Here is a 21,907-nt window from a genome sequence, read left to right as displayed (position 1 = left end):
CAGTCCTCTTATGCAGAGTGACCTGCATTAACTCGGTGCATTTTTATTTGTTCTAAAAAGCGGACTAAATCGGTGTATTTTGTTCGTGACGGAAATGTTGCAATGTACATTCATAACCGCTTGAGGGCGCTGTTTGTTTGCAGTGTCGGGGCCCTGTTTGGTCTCAAACCGAAGAAGAAGACTTGAGTATTTTGTGAGTTTTTGACTGTTTGTCGGACGCTGCTGGGGAGGAAACACTTCCAAGGTAAACGGTTGTAAAACGCTCTTGAATCTGGCCAATTGTGTTTGTTTATTGTACATTCAAAGCTGTTACAGACGTGCGTTTATGGCTCCTTTTAATGTTCCATGTCGTCAGTTTTTGACACTGAACTCTTGCTCAACAATAAACCTGTTGATATTATATGTTAAAACAAACGCTACACTGAAAAACATCAGTCCCGGGCTGCTCTTCCTGATACCCGTCTCCACATATGGTGCGTTGGTGCGTGTGTGGAGGTTCGTGTGATTCACTTCAGGGTTGAAACCTGAATCCGCCCCCCGCTCCGCTGACCCCCCCTCTCCCACACTCAAAATAAGTTCACACCGTACGAGAGCGCATCGAAGGCAAACACGGAACCCGAAACAGTGGCGTGGAGTGGCACAATGTGCGTGAAAAGGAGCACGAAAGCCACGCGCTCTTTCGCCCTCGTTTGATGAAGTTTCTGGAGCAGGAAGGTACTCCATGACCTTTGAACCTTTGGATGACGTCAATCAAAGTAAGTGAAACGTGATTCACTTCTCTTTCAGTTAGTTCAATAACCTTTAAGGAAATGAAATAAAAAGCATTTCTCCCTGTGGTGCAGGAGCTCTTCTGCCAAGTGAGTCACAAGTCTGAGCCACGTCCACAGGCCATGTCGCTTCCCACCGACCTGAGTGCGCTGCAGGGGATGGTCCAGCCAGCAGAGCGGGAGGCAGCTCTGGCCGTGCTGGAGAAGCAGCTCACCTGCCCCATCTGCCGTGAGATCTTCAACAAACCGGTGGTCATCCTGCCCTGCCAGCATAACCTTTGCAGGAAGTGTGCCAACGAGCTCTACCAGGTCAGAGGTCTGCATGGCTCAGTGTTGAGAGCACCTGCCGTGGGAAACACCTGCCGTGACCCAGATCTGCTGCCATTGTTTTGAGCGAAAAACGGTGTCAAAATCTTATCGTCTGTGAAACCACATTCACAAATACAATACATATTGACTCTCCGGTGTGTTTTTCTGAGTCACACTTCTCTAGTTTCAGGGCTATATTTTGTGTTGACATTGCATTTGCCTTCACCATCCTAACAACTTGTAATCCCCCTGTCAGGTCCAGCAGCAGCTGAGGATTATTGAATGCCTCTATTTTAGGCACTTTACCCTCTTGTTCCCCTCCACTGCCGCCTTTATTCAACATCTATTCAACTCCCAAACCAAAGTTGCATTGGCTACTGAACTAGCTGTTGTCATTTTACACCGAGAGACGTTTATTGTTTTCATGTCATTTTTCCACAATTTCCTTCTGACTGTCAGTGCCACATCACGAGTGGTCGGTCAGACCACGCCCACTCAATATGGTGAGACTCTACTAGATTGTATATTTATGTCTATTCAGTACCTCGGTGGCTGCACCTGGGCCCAAAACAATTTTACACGCCAATGAAACGGGCAAATCCAGCCCTTTAAGGTTGCTGTGTCTCTGAAAATATGCAGCTTTTTCACTCTTTCATGGACTTTTGTTTGGGCCCAGCCCTCTTTGTTCCAGGCTCGAACCACCATGATGGTCAACAGCGGGCGTTTCCGGTGCCCGTCCTGCAAGTTCGATGTGGTTCTGGACCGCCACGGTGTTTACGGTTTGCAGCGCAACCTGCTGGTGGAGAACATCATTGACATTTACAAGGAGGAAGTCAGCAACCCCAAAGGCTTCCCCATGTGAGGGAAAGGTTGCTGCTGGGCTCCTGAGCAAAGATGCTAATGTGGAGCTTCCCCTCAGGCCGAGTCCACCGCTGGAAGCTGCTGCCAGTGTGACCTGCTCAGATCATGAGGGGGAGAAAGTCAACATCTTCTGTGTGACCTGCCAGGTCCCCACCTGCTCCCTCTGTAAGGTGTTTGGGGCCCATCAGTCGTGTCAGGTGGCTCCTCTGACCGACATCCACCAGCAGCAGAAGGTGAGTTGACTCTGCTCTTGGTTTATTATTGACACCTGTTTGACTGAAAACCAGTTCTATGTGTTGATGCAACACAACAGCGCTGTCTGAGGAAGATGTTCATTGACTTCTCAGGATGAGCTGAGCAGAGAAATCAACTCCCTCAAGTTGATGACCATCAGAGTCCAGGCTTTGGTCGGCGAGCTGGAGGAGTCGCGCCGAAGCGTAGAGGTGTGTCTCCACTTGAGTCCAACGCTTCGGGCTTCATTGTCGCGTCTGCTGTAGGAGAGCTGCGACGTCCAGAGGCAGATGGTGCGCGACAAATTTGACAGAATGTTTTCCATCCTGGAGGAAAAACGGAAGGTGGGGTTCCTGCGCGGAGGCGCCGGATTTGCTGGGTGCGACCGCTGAAATGCCTCGCGTCTCAATCCAGGTGATGACTCAGCAAATCAGCTCGGAGGAGGAGGAGAAGACCGGGAGCAGCCTGGTACTGATGCGTCGCTATGGAGACCGTGCAGCGGCCAACAGCAAACTGCTGGAGCAAGCGAGGAGCAGCATGGAGGAGGCAGACGTCGCTGAGTTCGTGCAGGTCAGTCGCTCAGAAGGAGGCGCTTCCCTCAAACAGATTCATGCTTTTGGTGGAAAGTTCACACTGAAGTGCAAGTGAAGTTTTTTAGTGTTTGACTGTTCTTTTTAGCTGCAAATCAGATGATAATCCGTGACTTTGATTGTCCCCACAGAGCTCTCGAGAGCTGATCACACAGTGAGTATTGGCAAAATGTATGTTTTGAATTTTAAGTCCCTTCTGTCTCTTTGAAATAAGCCGTGACTTCTCAGCCGTATTCATGACTGCTCCCCTTTGCTGCTCTCTCTCTCGAGCCAGAGTCCTGGCAGCCGCTCACAACTGTCAAGCAGAGACACCTGAACCCGCGGTGGAGAACATGAGCCACTACAGATATAACTTTCGCCGACAGGAGCGAGCGCTGAGGAGCGTGGACTTCGACAAAGGTGAAAACAAAAACCAAGGAGGACACTTCTGGTGTTTCATTGGCTTTGTTTACAGGAATGTTTTCGTGACTTCGAATGCTGTATTCGAATCGCTGTCAACATTAAACATGTCATTTTTACTCTGTAATACTATAGCACTTAGGGTCTTGACAAAAATAGATTTAGTGACAGAAAGTGAATTTACAATGTGCTTCTTGGCACATCATGACCAAAATACACGAGAGTTGAACGGTTTTCAATGATCAGTGGTTCAGTTCAGTCACTTTGCTGATGTGTGATTTAATGAGGCTGAATGACAAACTGCTAAAAACGTTTTTTTTAACCTACAAAGGCCATGTTTGTTGGTTTTTGAGTTACTTTCTGCAGTTTGATTTTCAACGGGCCTGGTAGCACATCCGGTCATGTGACATCTCTGTTTCAAATGGACAGAAAAACATCAGTTTTATTCTGTTAAGTCAATATAAATCCATGTATTAAATCAATTTTTATGTAATTACGCCGACAAAATGTGGACAGACATTTAATATGAAATAACAAAATGAAGAAAAATACACGTAGGACAATGATAAAGTAAGCAAAGGTAAAATAAAGTGGATGCAAGTTAGTGGCTTGGCAGAGGTCTTGTCTTGTTATTACAACATGCACGCACACACACAACACACAGACCTGAAACTCAATTTGGATTTTTATCCATGTGGTGCGTAGAATAGTGAATCCTTAAGATCATATTCAGTATTTCTTTATGCTCTTTCAGATGAAGAAGACAGTCCTGAGGAGTTTGAGGATGAGCCAGAGCCAGCAGAACCCGACGGTCCACCAGAGCAGGATGCTGAAATAAAGCCAAGTCTGGACTCTTGTGTCGGCAGACCGGAAGGTGTCCAGGAGCAGACGCTGGTTTTCACAGCAGAAGCAGCAGAGGTTCCACCACCTGAACCGGTCATACGTTCTGTCTGTCCCACGCCGGTGATGGATTGTGAGGAGATGTTGGAGGTGGATAACCTCCCTGGTGCTGAAGACATGAGCGCAGAGGTAGTGGGCCAAACTAAGTACAAGCAGGACGAGGAGCGAGAGCACGTGATGAGTGATGTTGATGGTGGATGCGCGACCAAGACCCACTCAGAACAAAACACATATGAAGAACCAGAAGGGATGAGTACACAGCAGGTATTTCACCGTCATTATCTGAGGTGGTTTTTACTTAATTTCAGCATACCGTGGCTTTTTATTGCCATGCACTGCTGGCTTTTGTATGATGAGGGTGACTTCATGTTTGAGTTAGTTCCCTCCAGTACAACGTGTTTTCCATGACCACCTGGCCACGTCTTCTTTGATCATGATGCTTTCCTTATGTTCCATCCACTTTTTTTGATATTCCAACTCTTCCTCTTCCTCTCTGCTCTTGCTCTCTTCCCGAACAGGCTGTCACGCTCATCTTCTACCTGCTGGCCTTCCTGCTCCTCCTGCAGAGGTTCTGGGCTTATATCGGCTTCTTCATCTGCACATAACAAAGGCTCAAGATTCACACTCTCACTCTGGTGCAAACCTGCGGGCCATGGCCACGATAGCTCATGCAGTGTCGAGTTTCTTCTGACACCCTGAGGTTGACTGGTGTTATTACTCCTCGTTCAATTAGAACCCCCCTTCTTATTACCTGGTTATTATCCCAGCTACTCTGGGCTTGAGGCAACAGACACCCGGTACTGTATACGATCATGGTGGTAGTGAAGCTGGGGTCATCATTTGTTTTCACGTTTGTGTTTTCATCTGCTGGAGGCACTGGTATTGTCAGACATAAATCTGATTTTTGTCTACATTGTTGTGTGTGACTAAGCTGCGATCTCTCAGAGAAGAGACCACATCAGTTCGTGAGGATGGATTATACTTTGTTTTAGCATGACAATTCATCCCCCAAAATTGAGGATATTTTGAACCTTTTTGATGTTATTAAAACTCTGCTCAACGCCGGTCAAATAGACACTAAGAGCGTTCGTTTAAATTTGAAATATAAAGGCGGCCAACTTTATTTTGAAATCCTCACCGGATGCGCTACATTTCGTCAGCGAGCAGACGGTTGGTGTTTGGGCAGAGCTGCTGACAGTCGGGTTGTTGACGACTTTCAGTTTGGAAGCAGTCGTTGTAACATTGCTCTTTCTATCGAGTGAACTGTTCGGTTTGTCATTTCTCCTCACCGTTTGATACAAGAGTGTTTCCTGCGCTGCCAGACCTGACGCCATGGACCCCGCCAGTCAAGGTAACTCCAACTGTTAGCTTAGCACTCAAGTTAGCTCGCTCGGAGCTTTGTCTCTCGTCTTGTTTTCACCGCAGACGCACAAAAGACGACACGATTCAATACCAGACTCGAAGACGGTCTTATCTGCGCCATGCAACTGTTCATCTTTACAACTGCCTCGGGCAATGACGCTGCATTATATTACGTAAATGTCGGTGTGTTGTCCACGTTTCCTGGTCCCGTCATTGTTGTCAAAACGTCCATGACAAGCAGTTGGTTTTAGTGTGACGCGTCAGTTTCTGGCTGATGATAAAGTTAGTCGATGAATCGATTTGAGCCATGTCATGAGGTGTCGAGTCAATGTTATCGATGAATTCCTTCCTACTGTTCTCAGTGAAGAGCCTGCACTCATGAAACAGGAGTCGTGCCACCAAGTCCACAGTGTTTGTTCTCAATGGATCCAGTCAATTGGAGTTGAAGCCCCCCGCAGACAACCGTACTGTGATTTGTTTTACCATGAATAAACTCACTCCACAAGTCCTCCTTTAATATTGATGGGATACCCGGTAGAACTAAGGCGAGAAGAGAGCCATTTTTATTTAATTTTCCAGGGTTCCAGAGTGTTACAATTGCAACAAAACACAAGTATAGGACAAAAACTACATAAAAACTAGGAAGAGAAATAGATACTGTTATGTATACAGTTTGTTCTGCTTCTCCCTAAATGTTGAAGTTGAAACTAAGCATATATTTGTGCTGCCCCAGCTAGCGTATTTTACCTCTTCATATTTCAGCAATTATTATGTATAAATGGCCACTAAATGTTGACTCAGGTGGTCAATTCAAAATCACTCAAAGTGACATGTAGGTTTTTTTTAGTTGTCTCGAGGCTGACATAATCCGATCTGCGCTGAATTTAAAACTATCTTGGACAGAACATTGTGTGGTTGCATAGTCTGACATTGACTAACTTTGTATCTGAGTGCGTCCATCTGTCTCCCTGTTCTTTACTCCCAATCTTATTCAATATATCTGCAGGGTGGAGCCAGCAAATCTATCTCAAGCTTGTGAGCAGCTGAGTACACAACACTAATCGAGGTCTTTAGCAATATTTGTTATGTTGTGCGAGTTTGTTTGCGTCATTTAACCTGACATTACCCGTCTTGAATTAAGAAATAATGCAAGTCGAAGAAAACCCGAGCTCAAGTCTCTTTGAGTAGAAGAGAGCTATTCTTCCTTGATTTTTTTTTTCAAGGTTTGAGTGTGACGATATTATTCACGAAAACACAAGGAAAATTAATGTTTATCATGGGCAAGTACATGAATAAACTGTGGTCATAAATATCAGGAGGTTAATTCATCTAGTTTTGTCACATAGATTCAAGCCAAATCTTTCAGTACAATCCTTTGAAATCAAATCGGGGGCATTCACATGCCTAAAATTCTGTCTTTTGTCTTCCGTTTCCATAAATAGTCGCTGCAGTGTTAAAGGTTATAGGTTCATCAAACATTTGCTCGCTGCTGGGTATGTAATGTGGCATTAACCCCTGGTCAGTTTGATATTCGCCCCCCCCCCAAAAAAAAATATGGTGATATTCCATGTCATTAACATTTGAGTTGCAATCTGAAGCTGGCAACGTTTTTTTTTTAATCATCAGGAATAGGAGCAACTGAGTCCTCCACCAAAATCTATTTTTAGAACTGAAGGCTCAACTTTCTTTTCATCCCTTTTCTCTCCTGTTGTCCTGGATGCCAGTTAAGAGCATGAGCTTTGCCAGTTCTCCACCTTGATCACGGCAGACTTTCCATTACCCCTCAGTGGAATGTGAAAGTGGCCGGCTGGGGAGGCTCTTCCCTGAAGCTCCCGGACAGCTCCTGCCTTCCCTCTTCCTGCAGTATGTCAGGAGTTGGCAAAATTGCCGTATCCTGTCCTCAGTTTCAAGTGTGCATGTGAAGAACGTTCACTCCTCTCCACAGCCTACAATGTCTCCTGACTCGGCTGTCTTCTCTTGCCCTAGATATCAATTTGAACTCTCCCAACAAAGGTCTTGGTGTGGATCATTCTGACAGCTTGTCTGATGTGCCAGTGGAGGGAGCAGTGGGAAACTCCACCAACCCTCTCCCACCAGGCCTGACGGAAGAGGAGGCAGAGGAGCTCCGCATTGAACTCTCCAAGGTCAGATCAAGCTTGCTTTCAAGAGGTGGAATATGATGATGATAATAATAACCTCAAATGTCTTCTTATAAATTGTTTTCCCGAAGACCAACAAAACCTATTTGATTTTTTTAAGAGCATAAACTTCCTGAAATTCAAATTAAGATGAAATGATCTGCATTTTTTTCTTCTTGTGAGTGAAGTCTGTAAATGAACTGTTCCGCTGTCTGCCGTTTCACTGCAGCTTATTTTCATAAGAGTAGAAGACGTGGCCATGAACAGCAAGTCATTTTGTGTTTCAGGTGGAGGAGGAGATCAACACTCTTCGTCAGGTTCTGTCAGCCAAGGAGAGACACGCCACAGAGCTCAAGAGGAAACTCGGCCTCAGCCCGCTCAATGAGCTCAAGCAGAACCTCACAAAGAGCTGGCAAGACGTGCAAACATCGAATGCGTACGTATCAGTAACTGCTGCAAGATGAATGAGCACAAACCATACACCGTCTTGAAATATTACATCATTCGACGTCTCCGAAGTGCTGCTGTGAAGCAGAGGCTTTTGTGAACTCACACTATTAATTCACAAACATACGAACCTATGAAAACATATGAAACATGAAAGTGTTTTAAACTTGTGACAAATATTTCTGTCTTGTCTCCAGATATCCACCACGTGTTTTCCCACCTTGCCATTGTGTGCTTTTTGTGGTTTCTCTATCGCTTTGTTGTCAAGCCGGTGCTTCTTTCTGAAGTCTGCTTTACGCTCTATTGCTGAGACTGTTATTCTGCGAGCTTCCTTGCATACACAGAAGGATGTGGGACACTCCCTTGTATTCCTTTGAAAACTGTTGCTTTCCTAAAAGAACAATAATCCCCTTTAAATGAAGCAGGACTGATGACAGTTTTAGAATCATGATTTTCTTACCCAAAAAGCAAATTGTTTTGGTTCATTTTTGGTCCTTTGCTGGGGCAGACGGCTTCGCTGACCTTCTGTGGCGTAACACCACCGTGTCTCTGTTTCTAGCTATGTGAAAACCACAGAGAAACTGTCCGAATGGAATGAGAGAGTTGGCGGTTTGGAGCTGTGAGTCCATGCACTGTTTGCTCGCCGGCGATGTCTTTGCTTCCGTGATGTTTGCTCTCACACACTTGACTTTTACGCTGTCTGCTGTCTCCTCTCCTTGCGCCTGCTAACCCAGTTTGAAAAGGCTTTTGGGTTCCTGTTTGGTCATAAAACAAAAAAGGGGGCTCTTGTGACTGCCTGCCTTGCTTGCTGGAGTTGAGTAAGGACTTGCTCCCTGGGGAACTGGCTTGGATTATAATCTGTGGGACTAGGATTTATAAATATCATGAAGGCATCCATACAGCTCATGAACCCACCTAGTGTCAAGATCTATTCCTCATATGGACGCTTTCTTTATAGCCAGTACGGCAGGATAAAGTTGAGTATTGATATTCAACACATCTGTAGCTGTGTACTCTTGCTGTATGTCTCTCCGTATCTAGGGCTATTTGAAGGCATGCACCTTGTTGTGTAGTAAATCAGAGTTCAAATCTTACTCTTCAAGCTGTTAATACCTCCCAGGCGTTGGGCACCGTCTCTTCCGCCATCCAGAAACATTAACGCATGTCCACTACTTCTATTCTTCCTCTTCATGTTGCTGTTTCTTCCCACAGTTGTCGGCATGTCTTCACATTTCCCACGTCAGTCCGCCTGCTTGGACCTGATGGTATTATGTTTGACATTCACAGTTAAAAGTGGTCAACAAAATGACTTGCTTCATGACCTATAACAGCAATATTAGTTTGTGCATATTTTAAGTAGCAAGAAAGGACCGAACCAGCTCAGTGTTTTCCTTTATCAGGATGACAGAAGCACATATTCAGTCCTGCGGCCTGACTTAAGCATTGTCATTATGGGAGTAATATAAGCCCAGAATTCTGCGGTGGTTCCGATGCTAATGGAATTTTCCATGCGGCTGCTTCTGGAGTGAACAAGATTGGCCAGATCAGTCAGTGTGTTCGTGGAACTTGGTATGCTGACTTCCACGCCCATACGAGTGTTTGCACTTCTGCATATCGAAGTGGACAGTGACATGTGACACTTTTTTTAGCTTTATTCATGAAGCCAGTTTAGTTCTGCAGCTCCCTTCTAAATAAGCGTGAGGTAGAAAGGAGCGTTGGAGAGGAACAAAGTCAGATGTTGGAGAGTTGAGGAGTAATGACAAAGAACTCACTGCCTAATGGATTTTAAATAATTAATAAGTTTAAAGTGCAAAGGCCTTGGTCGATTCCTTTATCTGTGTGAGTGGAGAGATTCAGGCTTCGCTCTTTCTGTGTGAGGGGAAGCTGCTTGTTTTGTTGCAGTGGAATAATAACAATAAGCAGAAGAAAAATATGAATGCAGTTATCCAGTCAAGCACGTGGCACAGTACAAACGTGTGTGTGTTCAGCCAGCTGTGTGAAGTCACTGAGCTGTGCAGTCAGAGACGTCGGTCAGCTGGAGATAAGCTCACAGTTGATCCTTGTTTACAGCAACACAGTCCTCTGGGGGGGACGTCACTTGACATTTATCAATGAGACGAGACACGCACTTTATGATCGTATCAACAATTAGCTTCCACCACCATGCTCCCTATTATCCTCAGGTAATCACAACATCCAGGGAAATGTTTCCCTGTTTTTATTCCCAGTATTCTGGCCTAGGGCAACATGCATTTTAAGAAAAAAAAAGGATATATATATATATATATATATATATATATATATATATATATAGTGCTCATTTCAATGTCACATTTTAGTGTTGGTAGGTTTGAGTTTTTGTACGTTTGTCGCTGCTGTCCTGTGATGTCTGTATGTGCCTCTGTATCATGATCCTGCCGTTGTGTCTTCAGATATCTGTCTGCCTCAGCCACTTTGGATGACATTACCCGCTCGGAAGCGTGAGTTGACCCCTTTCTCTTCTGTGTTTCTTCTCATGCCCCGGTTGTTTTGGTGTCATTTTCGGGACTTGGGACGTTTAACTGTTTTCTGCAAGGACTGAACACGCTGAAGCTCTGTTTGAGGAGCCAGTGCCATGTGTTTATTTCTCTAGGGTGACTATGAAGTGCTGCTCGTTCTGGTTGTTGTTTTGGAGAAGCATGTTTTTTTTAAGCATTAGAACCATCTAATTTATTGGCCAACAAATATTTGGCAGGGGAGAAGTACGAGACCACACAAATAGAATCTTAATTGAGGAGAGGTTCATGTTGTTGCCTGAGGGAAACATGGTGGTTCTTGCTTGACTCAATGGTGTGAAGCATACTTTGACTGAGTGAAACCCACACCAGTTGCCTGCATCTCACCTCACCTATTTTCCGGACTATAAGCCACTACTTTTTTCTCATGTTCTGAACCCTGTGCCTAATACAACAACGCGGCTAATGTATGGATTTTTACTAGGGATTCTTCAATCGATCGGCCATCGATCATGAATGGCTGATCTTGGCGTGATTGGTGAATGCCATTGTGTCGTTGCCAATCACAAAATCCGATCACATGTGACAGCCGGTGCTCTAATGAAGCCCCGCCCATGTTTTGTGATGCGTCCGCTCCTCCCTCCCTCCCTGCGACTCGCCGCTCACTTGGCAACAGCATGTCTACTGTGGAGGTTTTTTCAGTCTGTCATGTAAAGTTTGCATCCTGCATCACATGCACGTTAAAAGGCATCAACGGCACGAATTAATGCAATATTTAAACAAGAGTTTTCCGTGCTCCTGAAGGTGAAATTGCAGGAACTAGGGGTCACTTACAGACACTCGATGGTCTGATCGTGACTTTTGGAACACTAAGCATATTGGCCAAGAAATGATCATTCACTTCACCGAGCCAGATGACCAGCGTTTCTCAGCGTTCCTTCTCTCGGAGCGTCCCTGGTTTTTACAGTCTAAAGAGCGTCATGCTGGCAACAATGTTGAGCCTCTTCCCCACATCATACCGATGACATCACAGGCATTTTATTTACCTTTAAAGCGCTCAAATTTTGCTGTTTTCTTGCGTGTTTCCGCAACTCTGCCAGAATATCCTGGTGTGCTCTATAGTCCGGAAAATACGGTACCTTCCGCAGGTCCACAGCTGTCTTGTGTACTGTTACTCTTACCAGGGAGTTGTTCCCATCTCAGTTGAGGGGGACATTTATGAGCCTGTCATAGACTGTCATTGGTTGCATTTGTTGCTCTGTTTGTGCTCCTTCACTCTTTGTTCCAAACGTGATCATTCAATTGTCAGAGACAAGGTCGATGTTTTTTTTGGAGTTAAGATGATCATCACACTTGTTGAAAATGTCAGAAGAAACATCTTCACCTGGCTTTTTAATTCATTTCAAAATGCTCGTGTTTGTTTTCTCTTATCATGTGTAAAAGAAGGTGTTGTTCTTTGTCTGCCTCCTCAATGGGCCTGCTGACTCATCGCTATGTGTCAGTGCTTCCTTTTGCCAAGTTGCTGTCGTTCAGCTTGGTGTAACTCATAACCATTTCACTGCGAACACTAACATTTCAGTGGTGAAAGACGGAGAAAAACCATGAATGAGTTTTGGATTTTGCTTGTGATGGCTGGAGGGCCTGGGTCCATCTGATGTCTCTCTCTTCTACCCCTCTTGTCCTCCTCTCACTTCCCCTTGTTCTGTCTCTTACTCTTTCATCCATCCTCTGACTTCCATCCTCGCTACCGCCCCCTGTAGGTACAAAAAGACTCAGGAGACTCTCTCCCAGGCCGGACAGAAGACCAGTGCGGCGCTCTCCACAGTGGGCACGGCCCTCACCAAGAGGCTGGGCGACATGAGGTGAGTCAGGTTGACAGCTCTAAACCACTTGGCATGAGTTGACCCGAGTCTCCTCCTGTTCGTACGAGAAGCATGTGACTAGTAGTTTGCTCTGCATGTTGCATGAAGTTCTAGCGGTGATGAAAAGTAGTTGGCAGTTTTGTTGAGTGAAGAACTTAAACCTCCGGAATTCAAAGAGGTCAACACCATTGCTTTTATGTGTGTGTCATCATAAAAAGGCAAGGAGGAAGCTCAAGTTTTAGAACTGTAAATGGGGTTAAAAATAATCACTTTTTATCCTGGTTGAGACAGACTAACAGCTACACCGTGTAGCTGTTAGTCTGTCTCAACCTGTTCAGATTTACCAAAGCAACTCCATAAAATGTGCAGGTGTTAAAAATGCAGGTTTTGTTGTCCATTGTCCCAGTTGTTGTCCGCCAAACCATCAGTCAAACACAGAGGATAGAAGCAACTTTCTCTCTTCATCTCTGGCGCTTGCTCGCTTGGTTACCCGGCAACACTCCGCCGCTTGTCTTTCATTGTGTTCACCCTGCCAACCCTGCTGATAACATGGCTGTTACTAATCTCCCTGTCAACTGTTGTGGTTTTGTGTGGCTTAAAATTCTCTTTTTCTCCCTCCTCTGCTGCGTTGTGTTCCACAGGGCGCTACCCTTCTCTAATTCTTTTAGGTAAGACTAACTGCCTGCTTGTTTCAAAGGTGCTTTTCAGTACACGTGGTCCAGTGCAATAACAGTCTTATCATGCTGCAGTCAAACTGAAATATGTTTTTTAAGATTTGTATACATGTTTGTCCTCTGATGAGCTTCTTAACTACTGAGTAATTCAGTCATATTTACTGCTTTTGCTCGGGTGCTGACCCCCATGATGATTTTTGTGTTGCCTTACTCGCTAATGACCAGCAGAATCACAGTATGTGTGTGTGTGTGTGTGTGTGTCACTGCTTGCTGTGCTTTAACACCTGCACTTCTCTTCTCTCCTCCTCAATGCTTTCAAAGTAGCAACTATTCCATTCGCCACTCGATAAGTATGCCCGCCATGAGGTAAAGTAGTCCTGCTCTCACTGTCTCCCTTGAAACCTGTTAGCTCGGCGGAAGCTCCTTACAAAGCCATGACTCATCTGCCTCGCAAGGCTCTTGTATCGTAGACATATTTACTTCTTTTATTACTGAGGTGGTGTTATCAGTCATAACATGTGTTAGTACTGCTAATAACTTGTCTGTTTAGCTGTGTATTCTGACTTAGTTCAATGGCGATGTCGGAGCTGTTGCTTCCGTATGCCTTTATTCTAACTTCTCCTACTGTTTTACAGGAACTCTGCTACTTTCAAGTCATTTGAAGATAAAGTTGGGAACCTGAAGGTGAGAGCTGTGAAAAGTCTTTGCTCGTGTTGACACCCTTTCACGGCGTCGGCTGTTGAGCTGGTGTTTTGGTGCGGAACTGTTCTTCCCTGGAGTGACCGACCACGGGAAGCCAGAGTCTGGTGAGTCAGAGTGCTGATGCTGGCCTGTTTCCTGGTCTACAGTACAGGGTCGTGGGCCCCAAGGGGAACGGCGACGCGGTGGGCTCCCCGACTGACACCACCCCAACTCAGGAGAACCCGCCTTTCTGAAGCCACTCCACCTCACCGCCACCTGCCCCACAACCTGAGACTGTACTGTTTTCACCTCCCCCTCCCTCGAGTCCCGACCCCGGGGTCTGAAACCATTGAAGCGAGACGAGGTGCCACCACTGCAGCTCTCCGAGCCTTCATCTCTCTGCCTTTTGCCGAAATCATTCACTGATCTTGCCTTGTTACATCACCTGCGTTCCCGTCTTCGATCTACTCAGGTCACGTGCTCCTCCGATGGCTCTTGTTTTCCGTCACCACGAGACATCGATCATTCAACGGCGTGAATGAATTGGACAGATTTGAAGCTATTGTTTGTGCAGCCTGAGACGTCGACCCACTTGCTTCAGTTAGCACTGTGAGCACCTCCGAAATTCACCCCTCAAACCCCCCCGTCTCTTTGTTTCTACCCGTAGACTGACGAGCACCACAGTACGTGCATGTGCATATCATCTCAGCTCGACACACGACAGTGTGCGGCACACATAAAGCATCCCTGGATAAAAGTTGCAATTTGTATGATAAAGAATTTTTCACTGCTTTGCATAATGTTTTTACATAACTTTTAACAACCTGTACAAATGTATAATGCTGCTGAGGGGAGGCGCAATTGGAAGCAGTTTAGCTGGTAGAATTGGACTGTTTTATACTCCAGAAGTGGTGAAGCCAAACTCCGTGGCCTGCCATGATTCAGCGACACCTCAGATGACTAGACGCTTGCACTCATACACTGGTGGGTTTCAGCACTCTGTGGGCCTTCGTCACCTCAGTGGTGATGAGTCCAGGTATTTTTGTATAGTTGTATAGACCGGGTGGTTTGAGGAAGGGGGCGCGAGAGTGGAGAGCCTGATCGGAACGAAATGGACTTGTAGAAACTTGCACTCCTGAAACACTAATAGCTTGTCGCCCTGATGTAGCACAGAGGATCTGTCTTTACGATCAAACTGGTCCATGTTCCTGTTCACACTCCCCAGTGGCTCCCGAGCTCTGTGTGTGGGTTACTGCACACAACTCAGTTGAACATCGCATGGCAGTGATCCACACTTCTACTAGAGTCCAGTGAGTAACCGTTTGCCAAATCTCTCACAAGCGCTTCACATCTGTTGCCAGTGCGTCCTTTCGTCAAATACATCGTGTTGATTCTTGCTAACTGTCTTCTCTTTAGATTTGATTTGCTTCTGCTGGGAGGAGTTTTGTGTCATTCAGCCAAGCTGTTTATTTGCCATCGTGTTGCATCATTTGCCAATATTTCAAAGTCTGTTACAAATGCAATTCACCGTCATGAAAGAACCATGATTTGGTCATTTTATTGAGTCACGTTTTTCCAGGCCGGACAGGATGGTTTCCCTCATACATGAGTTCCACAATGGTAGAATGGTGGACTCATGTATAAAAAAGGACTGTTGTGCAGTGTTCCTGTCATGTTTGCAACGGAGACAAATAAAATTGGAAGAAGATAATGCTTTTATAATTGTGGCTTTAATTTCCCAGAGACCATCCGATGCAGAAGCTGAATGTAGAACACGCATAGCTTTACTTCAGGTCCTGGACCTCACTGATGTAGAAAATGAAAGGGATCCGATTTGGGAAAAATACAGAAAACTAATAAGTGAATAATTAGGTTTTGTTGTACATGTTATCTATGGTATGTGCATATCAATAAAGCATTCCTTTAAGAGGCAGATGGGTGTCTTAAATGCGTTTGTTTCTTCATGTTTACTCTGAAAGAGACGTGAATTATTGCTTTATTCACATCCGGTAATGAGGGCGGTGATGTGTTCGCAATGATTTATCGTTTTATGTGAGCGAAATAATTTAAAAAAGTGATATACAATGGTGTTCACGTTGTGTTTTGGTCTGAACACGGGAGAGACGCACTTTCTTCTTCGTTGTTACGGTCTTGTGCGACTCGAGCAACGTCCTGAACGCTACTGCCACCTGCTGTTCTATTGCGATATTTGCGTTCAGTCCATACATACTTTAATATAAATACATTCCAGAAGGGGAATCAAATGTGTTTCAATTTGAGAAGCATTTTAGTCAACTGGCTGCAGGTGTCGACTGCAAGTTAGTACTGGAAACCAGCTGTGAATGTTGTGTTTATACTTTTCTGTGGATAACATTTAATTTTTTTAAAATATTTTAATCCGTTTAGCACAGTATCAAAGCTGCTTCACGTCAGAAACAAACCAATAGTCACTACACCGATATGTAAATGTACAGCATATCAAGCACGCGCCCCTGATCCGTCCAAACGGAACAACAGAACCCGACAGTCAAGCTTTGCCAAGCTGCAATACAAGAACTGCACCACTAGTCGGCGTTTTCAAGATGAAAACGTGTGTTGGCAAGGAAGGTTTTGTCGGTAAACCAGTGACAGATGGTGACGAACTCAAGCCAAAACACATGATATCACCGTAACACGATGTTCAATCGTGTTATTTTATTGAGTCATGTCGCCAAGGACTGAGTTTCAGCGTGTGTTGAGGGAGTTTCCAAGCGCTCACTGATGGGCGGGGTGAGGAGGATGGCCACGCCCACTCGTGAGCCGTCACTCCGTGTGTATATAAGGAGCCGTGCTCGGTCGGAGGCGTCGAACTGCAGCGTTGAAATCCTCTGGGACGTTGGAGGGTTCCGTTCACCCAAACCTACTTTCAAATGGGCCCCGTCGCCTAGCGTTTCACCCCCCCTCCCCGGCCTCGCTGACTGAGTCGAACTGAGTGCTCGCGACCATCCAGCACGTCTGGCTCACTGTTGAAGGTGAGTGGAGAAAATGGTGGACGCCTCTGGACGGGGCTCTGCTTCTGCTGTGCTCCGCGTGGAACCACGACGACTCGACGATTGGATCGATTGTTTGTCTCGGTGTTGGTCTGCGCTGACCGTCGGGTGTCAACAAGACCTTTGTTTCAGTCTCTGTTGGCGTCCAAGTGGAGGGACGCTCCACTTTCATGGCGCCGTGTAGAACGCTTATTTCATGTGAAGAATTCGGTGAAAGGTTCGTCGTGTTCTCCAGAATCTCCCACATCAACAAGGGCCTTGCAAAACAAGGCGTGACGTCATTGTTTTTTTTTCTTTCAGCCGCTGCGGTGTTGTTGCGCTGCAGCTCGCCGCTTCATGGGAATGAATGGAACCGACTCGGGATCCTTTACTGGATCACAAATGCGTTCGATTCTATGATGTTAGATGAGGCGAGATGCCTTTATTCTGCCCACCACGGCGACATTTGGCCGCATACAAACATAACAGGCGTGTGTTTTCAACTCGATGTGTGACTTTTAAAAGCTATTTCTGGGTTTTGGTGCCTTCAGCATGAAATGCACCACTGAAAATAATCTGAATTAAATTGGGTTTATTGCATTTTTTTACACTGTCAACGCCCACATCTGGAAACTGGATGGTTTTCTTCTGGTGCAAAGATGCTGTGGTACATTTATTATTTTTATTTTTTTTAAACGGTGTTAGAAATGGTCTTCAAACAGAAGCAAAGATTTATTTTAAAAAAATCCACAGAAGCAAAACAGGAAGTCAGATGACGAAGGTGACAAATGCTGCGTTCAAGTTTGCATCGGATTTTTCACAACATCTGCGTGTCGATGCGGCCAACCTAGAACATTGAACGCATCACCTTCAATCCTTTTCATACATGGATAGTTTTCCTACTTTAGGACATGAACATAAGGAAATAATACATTTGCTTTGTCAGTTTACACCGATGATTACGTCGTTTTTCTTTTTATTGTGAACCGCACCAATTAAAATATGTATTTTTATGACGTAATCGGTAAGAAACCAATGTGAAAATGGATTATTTGTACAGTTTGAAAACGCAACAAAGACAGTGGTAGTGTTGCGGTCCGCACACCTGACATCAGACTTTCTTTGAACGAAGTTGAGCCACGGCCTTCGTGTGTATTGAAAGTGAGAGACAAAGCAACAGTGTCCCAATGTTTTTTGTTTCTCCATTGCAGGTTTCCATCAAGCACACTAGGAGCGGTGACCGCAGACAGTCCAATGGCAGCGATCCCAGCAGGCGGGTCTCTGGTGGCCACCACTGACTACTACCGAAGTGAGTGTCTCCCTGATCCCACCGGATGAGATGCTTCATGAAGGAAAAGCCATGCAGATGACTGTGGCTGTGTTGCCTCCGCATGAGAATGACGCTGGCTGAGTTCCCTGCTCCAGGCTGCGTGTGTTGCCATGTCATGTTTGGACGCGACTCCTTTTCAGTGTGCTGTATGAAACCATGTTTTCCTTGTGCAGGGCGCATCGGCTCCACATCCAGCAGCAGCTCTTGTGGCAGTTCGGAGTACAGTGGCGAGGTCATCCCTCACCATCCAGGTGAGATCAGAGCTCGTGCTCCTGCTGCTTCATGCACTGCTTTAGAAGGAGCTGCTGTATAGCAGAAGAGACGATATAAGTGGCTAAATATCATGTCATGCAGAATGTATTTGCTGTTGCGTACATCATAACTGTCGTCGTGGACAACGGTAGGAACAAACAAAACAGCGCTGGACAGCTGCTGCTGCTGCTGACTCAGCTGTTGCCTCATTTCTGCTGTGGTGACTGGCTCTGACTCACCCATGACGGGTTGGTCTGGTTTTTCCCCGGCCTTAAAGGATAAGGTGTCTCGTGTGCTGTGGCTTTTTTGTAATTGGATCACAAGGATTCAGACTCCGTTGCTTTCACTTGTCACTTTTGGTTTTATTTTAATCTTGGCTCTAAAGCCACCACCTCCAGGACGTGCAGTCGGAAAGTAGGTGAAAGGTTGAGCTCCAGTTTGTTTCAAAGCAGATCAGCGCTGCAGTGTTTGACTCCCACGTCGGCCTGTAAACTAGGCTGACGCTGCGTGTGAGTTGCTTATATTTGCCTCACATGTTCAGTCGTCGGCAAACAAGAGCCACTGGACAAGTGTTCTGACCTAGAATTGGTTGGGAATGTCAGTGCACTCGATCAGAACCCTGCGAGGAGCAGCAGCAGCAGCTGCTGCCAGGAAGGTGGCCAGGCCACCAGAGACCTTCTGACATAGAGCCAAACACTCAGTTGGAACAAATGTATACTGAGGCTTTAAAATGGATTTGATCCTTGTCCTAAAATAACATTTTCATTTTTTTGATTGCCTCCTCAGGCCTCCCCAAACAAGACTCTGGTCACTGGTGGTCGAGTTTCTTCTTTGGGAAGCACCCAGGGATGACCCCCCTGACTGAGGAGGCCCAGCAGAAGTAAGTCCCAAACACACTTCTGCTGGGAGTCACTTTTAAAAAGAAGTGTTTTGTGATCAGATCATGGGCAGATTTGAGGGGTGTTTTGTTGCGTCTGCGCAGGGCGGGGGTTCAAGGTGCAGTGACAAACGGTCAGATCACCTGCGTCGCCAGGGAGATGGTGATGCAGCGCCAAGTGAGTGAGAGCAGTGAAGCGGGAAGCCCCACCTCCCCCTGATGCTGTCACCGCACCCCTCCAGACCAACAGACCAACGCTAGGTGACGGGAGGACGTCCCATTTTTCTCTTTTTTTTTTTTTTTTTTTGTACCATTTTTTTGTCATCACATTGTAGTGTAGGCTGCCATGTCTGTTTTTTATCGGAGACCAAAAAAGTGAGGAAAAAAGAAACAAAAAAAGAATTGTAACTGATAAGCTCCTGTCATCATGTGCCTGTAAATGCACTGAATAGACACATTTATTGTTTTTTTTAACATTTGTACTGTTCCATGTTTGTACTACTGTGGCGTGTTGGACGCACTTGTGTTGTCACACATTCAGCGCCAGTATTTTTCACCTTTGTCACCATGTAATTGAAGAAGAAAATGCAATAAAGTAGACTCTTTGCAGCCTGAAGGCTTGTGTCAGTGAAGGTTCTTGTTTGCACGTGTGAAAAAAACATGGCCAGAGGGTGGACAGGTGGAATCTTTGAATGATCATAGTGTAGCGTGACTCCACAGGATGCTTGAATCAATAGTGTTGACAGTGTAACAGTGACATTATTCAGTGCTTAAATATGCAAATGTATGTTATTCAGTCGGCATTTGTCGCACCTGAACTCGGTCACAGCAGATGAGTCAAAAAAAATAAAATGGTTTCCAGCCTCTGGATCTCTTCTGGCCCAGAGTGAGTCCCGCTGGCTGGAAGCGCACCCTTCACTGAGGAGGTTATGCCACTGGTGGCTGGGTGTCAACACCCACATCTGGAAACTGGACGCTTTCCTCACAGTCCTGGTGCAAAGATGCTGTGGTACATTTGTTTTTTTTATTTATTTATTTGGTTTTTTTTATGTTGTCAGAAATGGTCTTCAAACAGAAGCAAAAGTTTATTTAAAAAAAAAAAAAAAAAAAGGTCGTCACGACTGTCCACAGAAGCACAACAGGAAGTCCTGAGGTTGAAAATGCTGCGTTCAAGTTTGCATCGGATTTTTTCATCGATTATTCCGTCGTATTTCTTTTGAGCGTGAACCGCACCAATTAAAAGATGTTTTTTTTATGACGTTAATTGGTAAGAAACCGATGTAAAAACAGAAGGACAACGATGATTATAAACGTATGTTATAAAAAAAAAAACAAACAGGTTCAAGTGTTTGTGACGTCACGCGAGCGCCGATTGGTCGGCGGCACTAATTTGTCGCAGGTGTTGCAGTGACTCAACAAAACGCCCGGTAAGTTGAGTTAACTCCATTAAAGAATTGGTTTATAATAAAACACGAGTTTGGAGTTTGAACCTCCGAACCGGATTTCCGAAGCGGAAGTGATACTGGTGGTGGCGGGAACAACGTAAACAGTTTGAAAGCGCAACGAAAACAACGGTGTTGTGGTGTTCGGAGGGAGTGTTGCGCTCCTCACACCTGACATCAGACTTTCTTGGATCGAAGCTGAGCCACGGCCTCCGTGTGTACTGAAAGCGAGAGACAAAACCGCACGGCGTGTGTTTATCAGGAGCAGGCGTCCAACTGGGGCTCATGCTAACAACCAAGTAGCTGACGGAAGACGCTGCGAGCTGATGTGACTCGGTCGTGTTCCAGCCCTGGTGTGACTCATGACGAAGCAAAGAGCTCAGCCAGGGTCCACGCACTGTGCCTCTTGACCCCTAAAGGCACCGAGGAGAGCAGCCCAAACCCTGGCGTGTTGCTCGCACTCACGCGCTCGGTGTCGTCAGTCTGTCTGTGGAACAGAGGAAAGACAAACAGTGGTCGGCGCGAAGGCTGTTTGTTCTCCGCTGCTCTTTGGAAATGAAGTTGGTTTTTCCAGGTCAGTGGCTCATTTCCTCTGGGTCACATAACACAGTAGCTCTTTCATGAAGTAGAAGCATTGATTCCGCATCAGCAGCATGCACAGAAACGATCGTCATATTTGGTGTTTTCCGCCTTAGTCACGGGTGCTGATCGTTGGTTGTGTCAGCAAGGGTGAGGAGACTGAGGACAGGGCTGTGGTGCAGGATGGTTCAGCTCCCCCCAAGCAACAAAGTCCAAAGAACTGGTGGTGGACCTGAGGAGGACCAAGTCTCCTGTGACCCCCGTTTCCATCCAGAGGGTCAATGTGGATACGGTCCAGGACTCTAAAGAACTGGTGGTGGACCTGAGGAGGACCAAGTCTCCTGTGACCCCTGTTTCCATCCAGAGGGTCAATGTGGATACGGTCCAGGACTCTAAAGAACTGGTGGTGGACCTGAGGAGGACCAAGTCTCCTGTGAGGCCCTTTACAAAAAGAGCCGTATCCACTTCTTGAGGAGGCTCAGGTCCTTCAACATCCGCGGGACAATGCTGAGGATGTTTGATGAGTCGGTGGTGTCCAGTGCCATTCTGTTGGCTGTGGTTTGCTGGGGCAGCAGATGAACGTTGGCGGACACTAACGGACTCAACAAACTCCTCCACAAAGCTGGCGATGTGGTGGGGGTGAAACTGGACTCCTTGGAGACGGTTATGGAGAGAAGGATGCTCCTGAAACTAAGGAGCATCC

General features: G+C 45.9%; 2 protein-coding genes across 14 annotated transcripts; both read left to right on the top strand.

The window, feature by feature from the left end:
- The first annotated feature begins 155 nt into the window (after positions 1 to 155).
- Positions 156 to 15,649, top strand: tpd52l2b (tpd52 like 2b). Of its 13 annotated transcripts, XM_053850091.1 has the most exons (12): positions 183 to 755; positions 843 to 857; positions 924 to 1,076; positions 1,753 to 1,934; positions 1,996 to 2,170; positions 2,285 to 2,380; positions 2,435 to 2,512; positions 2,583 to 2,738; positions 2,890 to 2,912; positions 3,033 to 3,157; positions 3,912 to 4,321; positions 4,576 to 4,968. In XM_053850091.1, exons 1-12 carry the CDS (start codon positions 741 to 743, stop codon positions 4,660 to 4,662), a joined length of 1,515 nt encoding a protein of 504 aa, XP_053706066.1. In that variant the 5' UTR covers positions 183 to 740; the 3' UTR covers positions 4,663 to 4,968. The 13 variants fall into 13 exon arrangements, 12 of the variants coding, with proteins under 12 accessions (XP_053706070.1, XP_053706066.1, XP_053706067.1 ...); XM_053850092.1 differs by lacking the exon at positions 4,576 to 4,968 and adding an exon at positions 7,406 to 7,559 and having other exon boundaries at positions 843 to 1,076; XM_053850090.1 differs by having other exon boundaries at positions 843 to 1,076.
- Positions 15,650 to 16,551: 902 nt separating this feature from the next.
- Positions 16,552 to 19,799, top strand: ppdpfb (pancreatic progenitor cell differentiation and proliferation factor b). Its single transcript, XM_053850104.1, has 5 exons — positions 16,552 to 16,727; positions 17,936 to 18,033; positions 18,228 to 18,305; positions 19,093 to 19,186; positions 19,289 to 19,799. Exons 2-5 carry the CDS (start codon positions 17,979 to 17,981, stop codon positions 19,401 to 19,403), a joined length of 342 nt encoding a protein of 113 aa, XP_053706079.1. The 5' UTR covers positions 16,552 to 16,727; positions 17,936 to 17,978; the 3' UTR covers positions 19,404 to 19,799.
- The last annotated feature ends 2,108 nt before the right edge of the window (positions 19,800 to 21,907 follow it).

This window comes from Synchiropus splendidus, chromosome 18 (assembly GCF_027744825.2).
Source record: "Synchiropus splendidus isolate RoL2022-P1 chromosome 18, RoL_Sspl_1.0, whole genome shotgun sequence".
Taxonomy (NCBI): Eukaryota; Metazoa; Chordata; class Actinopteri; order Syngnathiformes; family Callionymidae; genus Synchiropus; species Synchiropus splendidus.
Note: the sequence above shows the minus strand (reverse complement) of the source record. Positions and strands in the feature narration are given on the sequence as shown.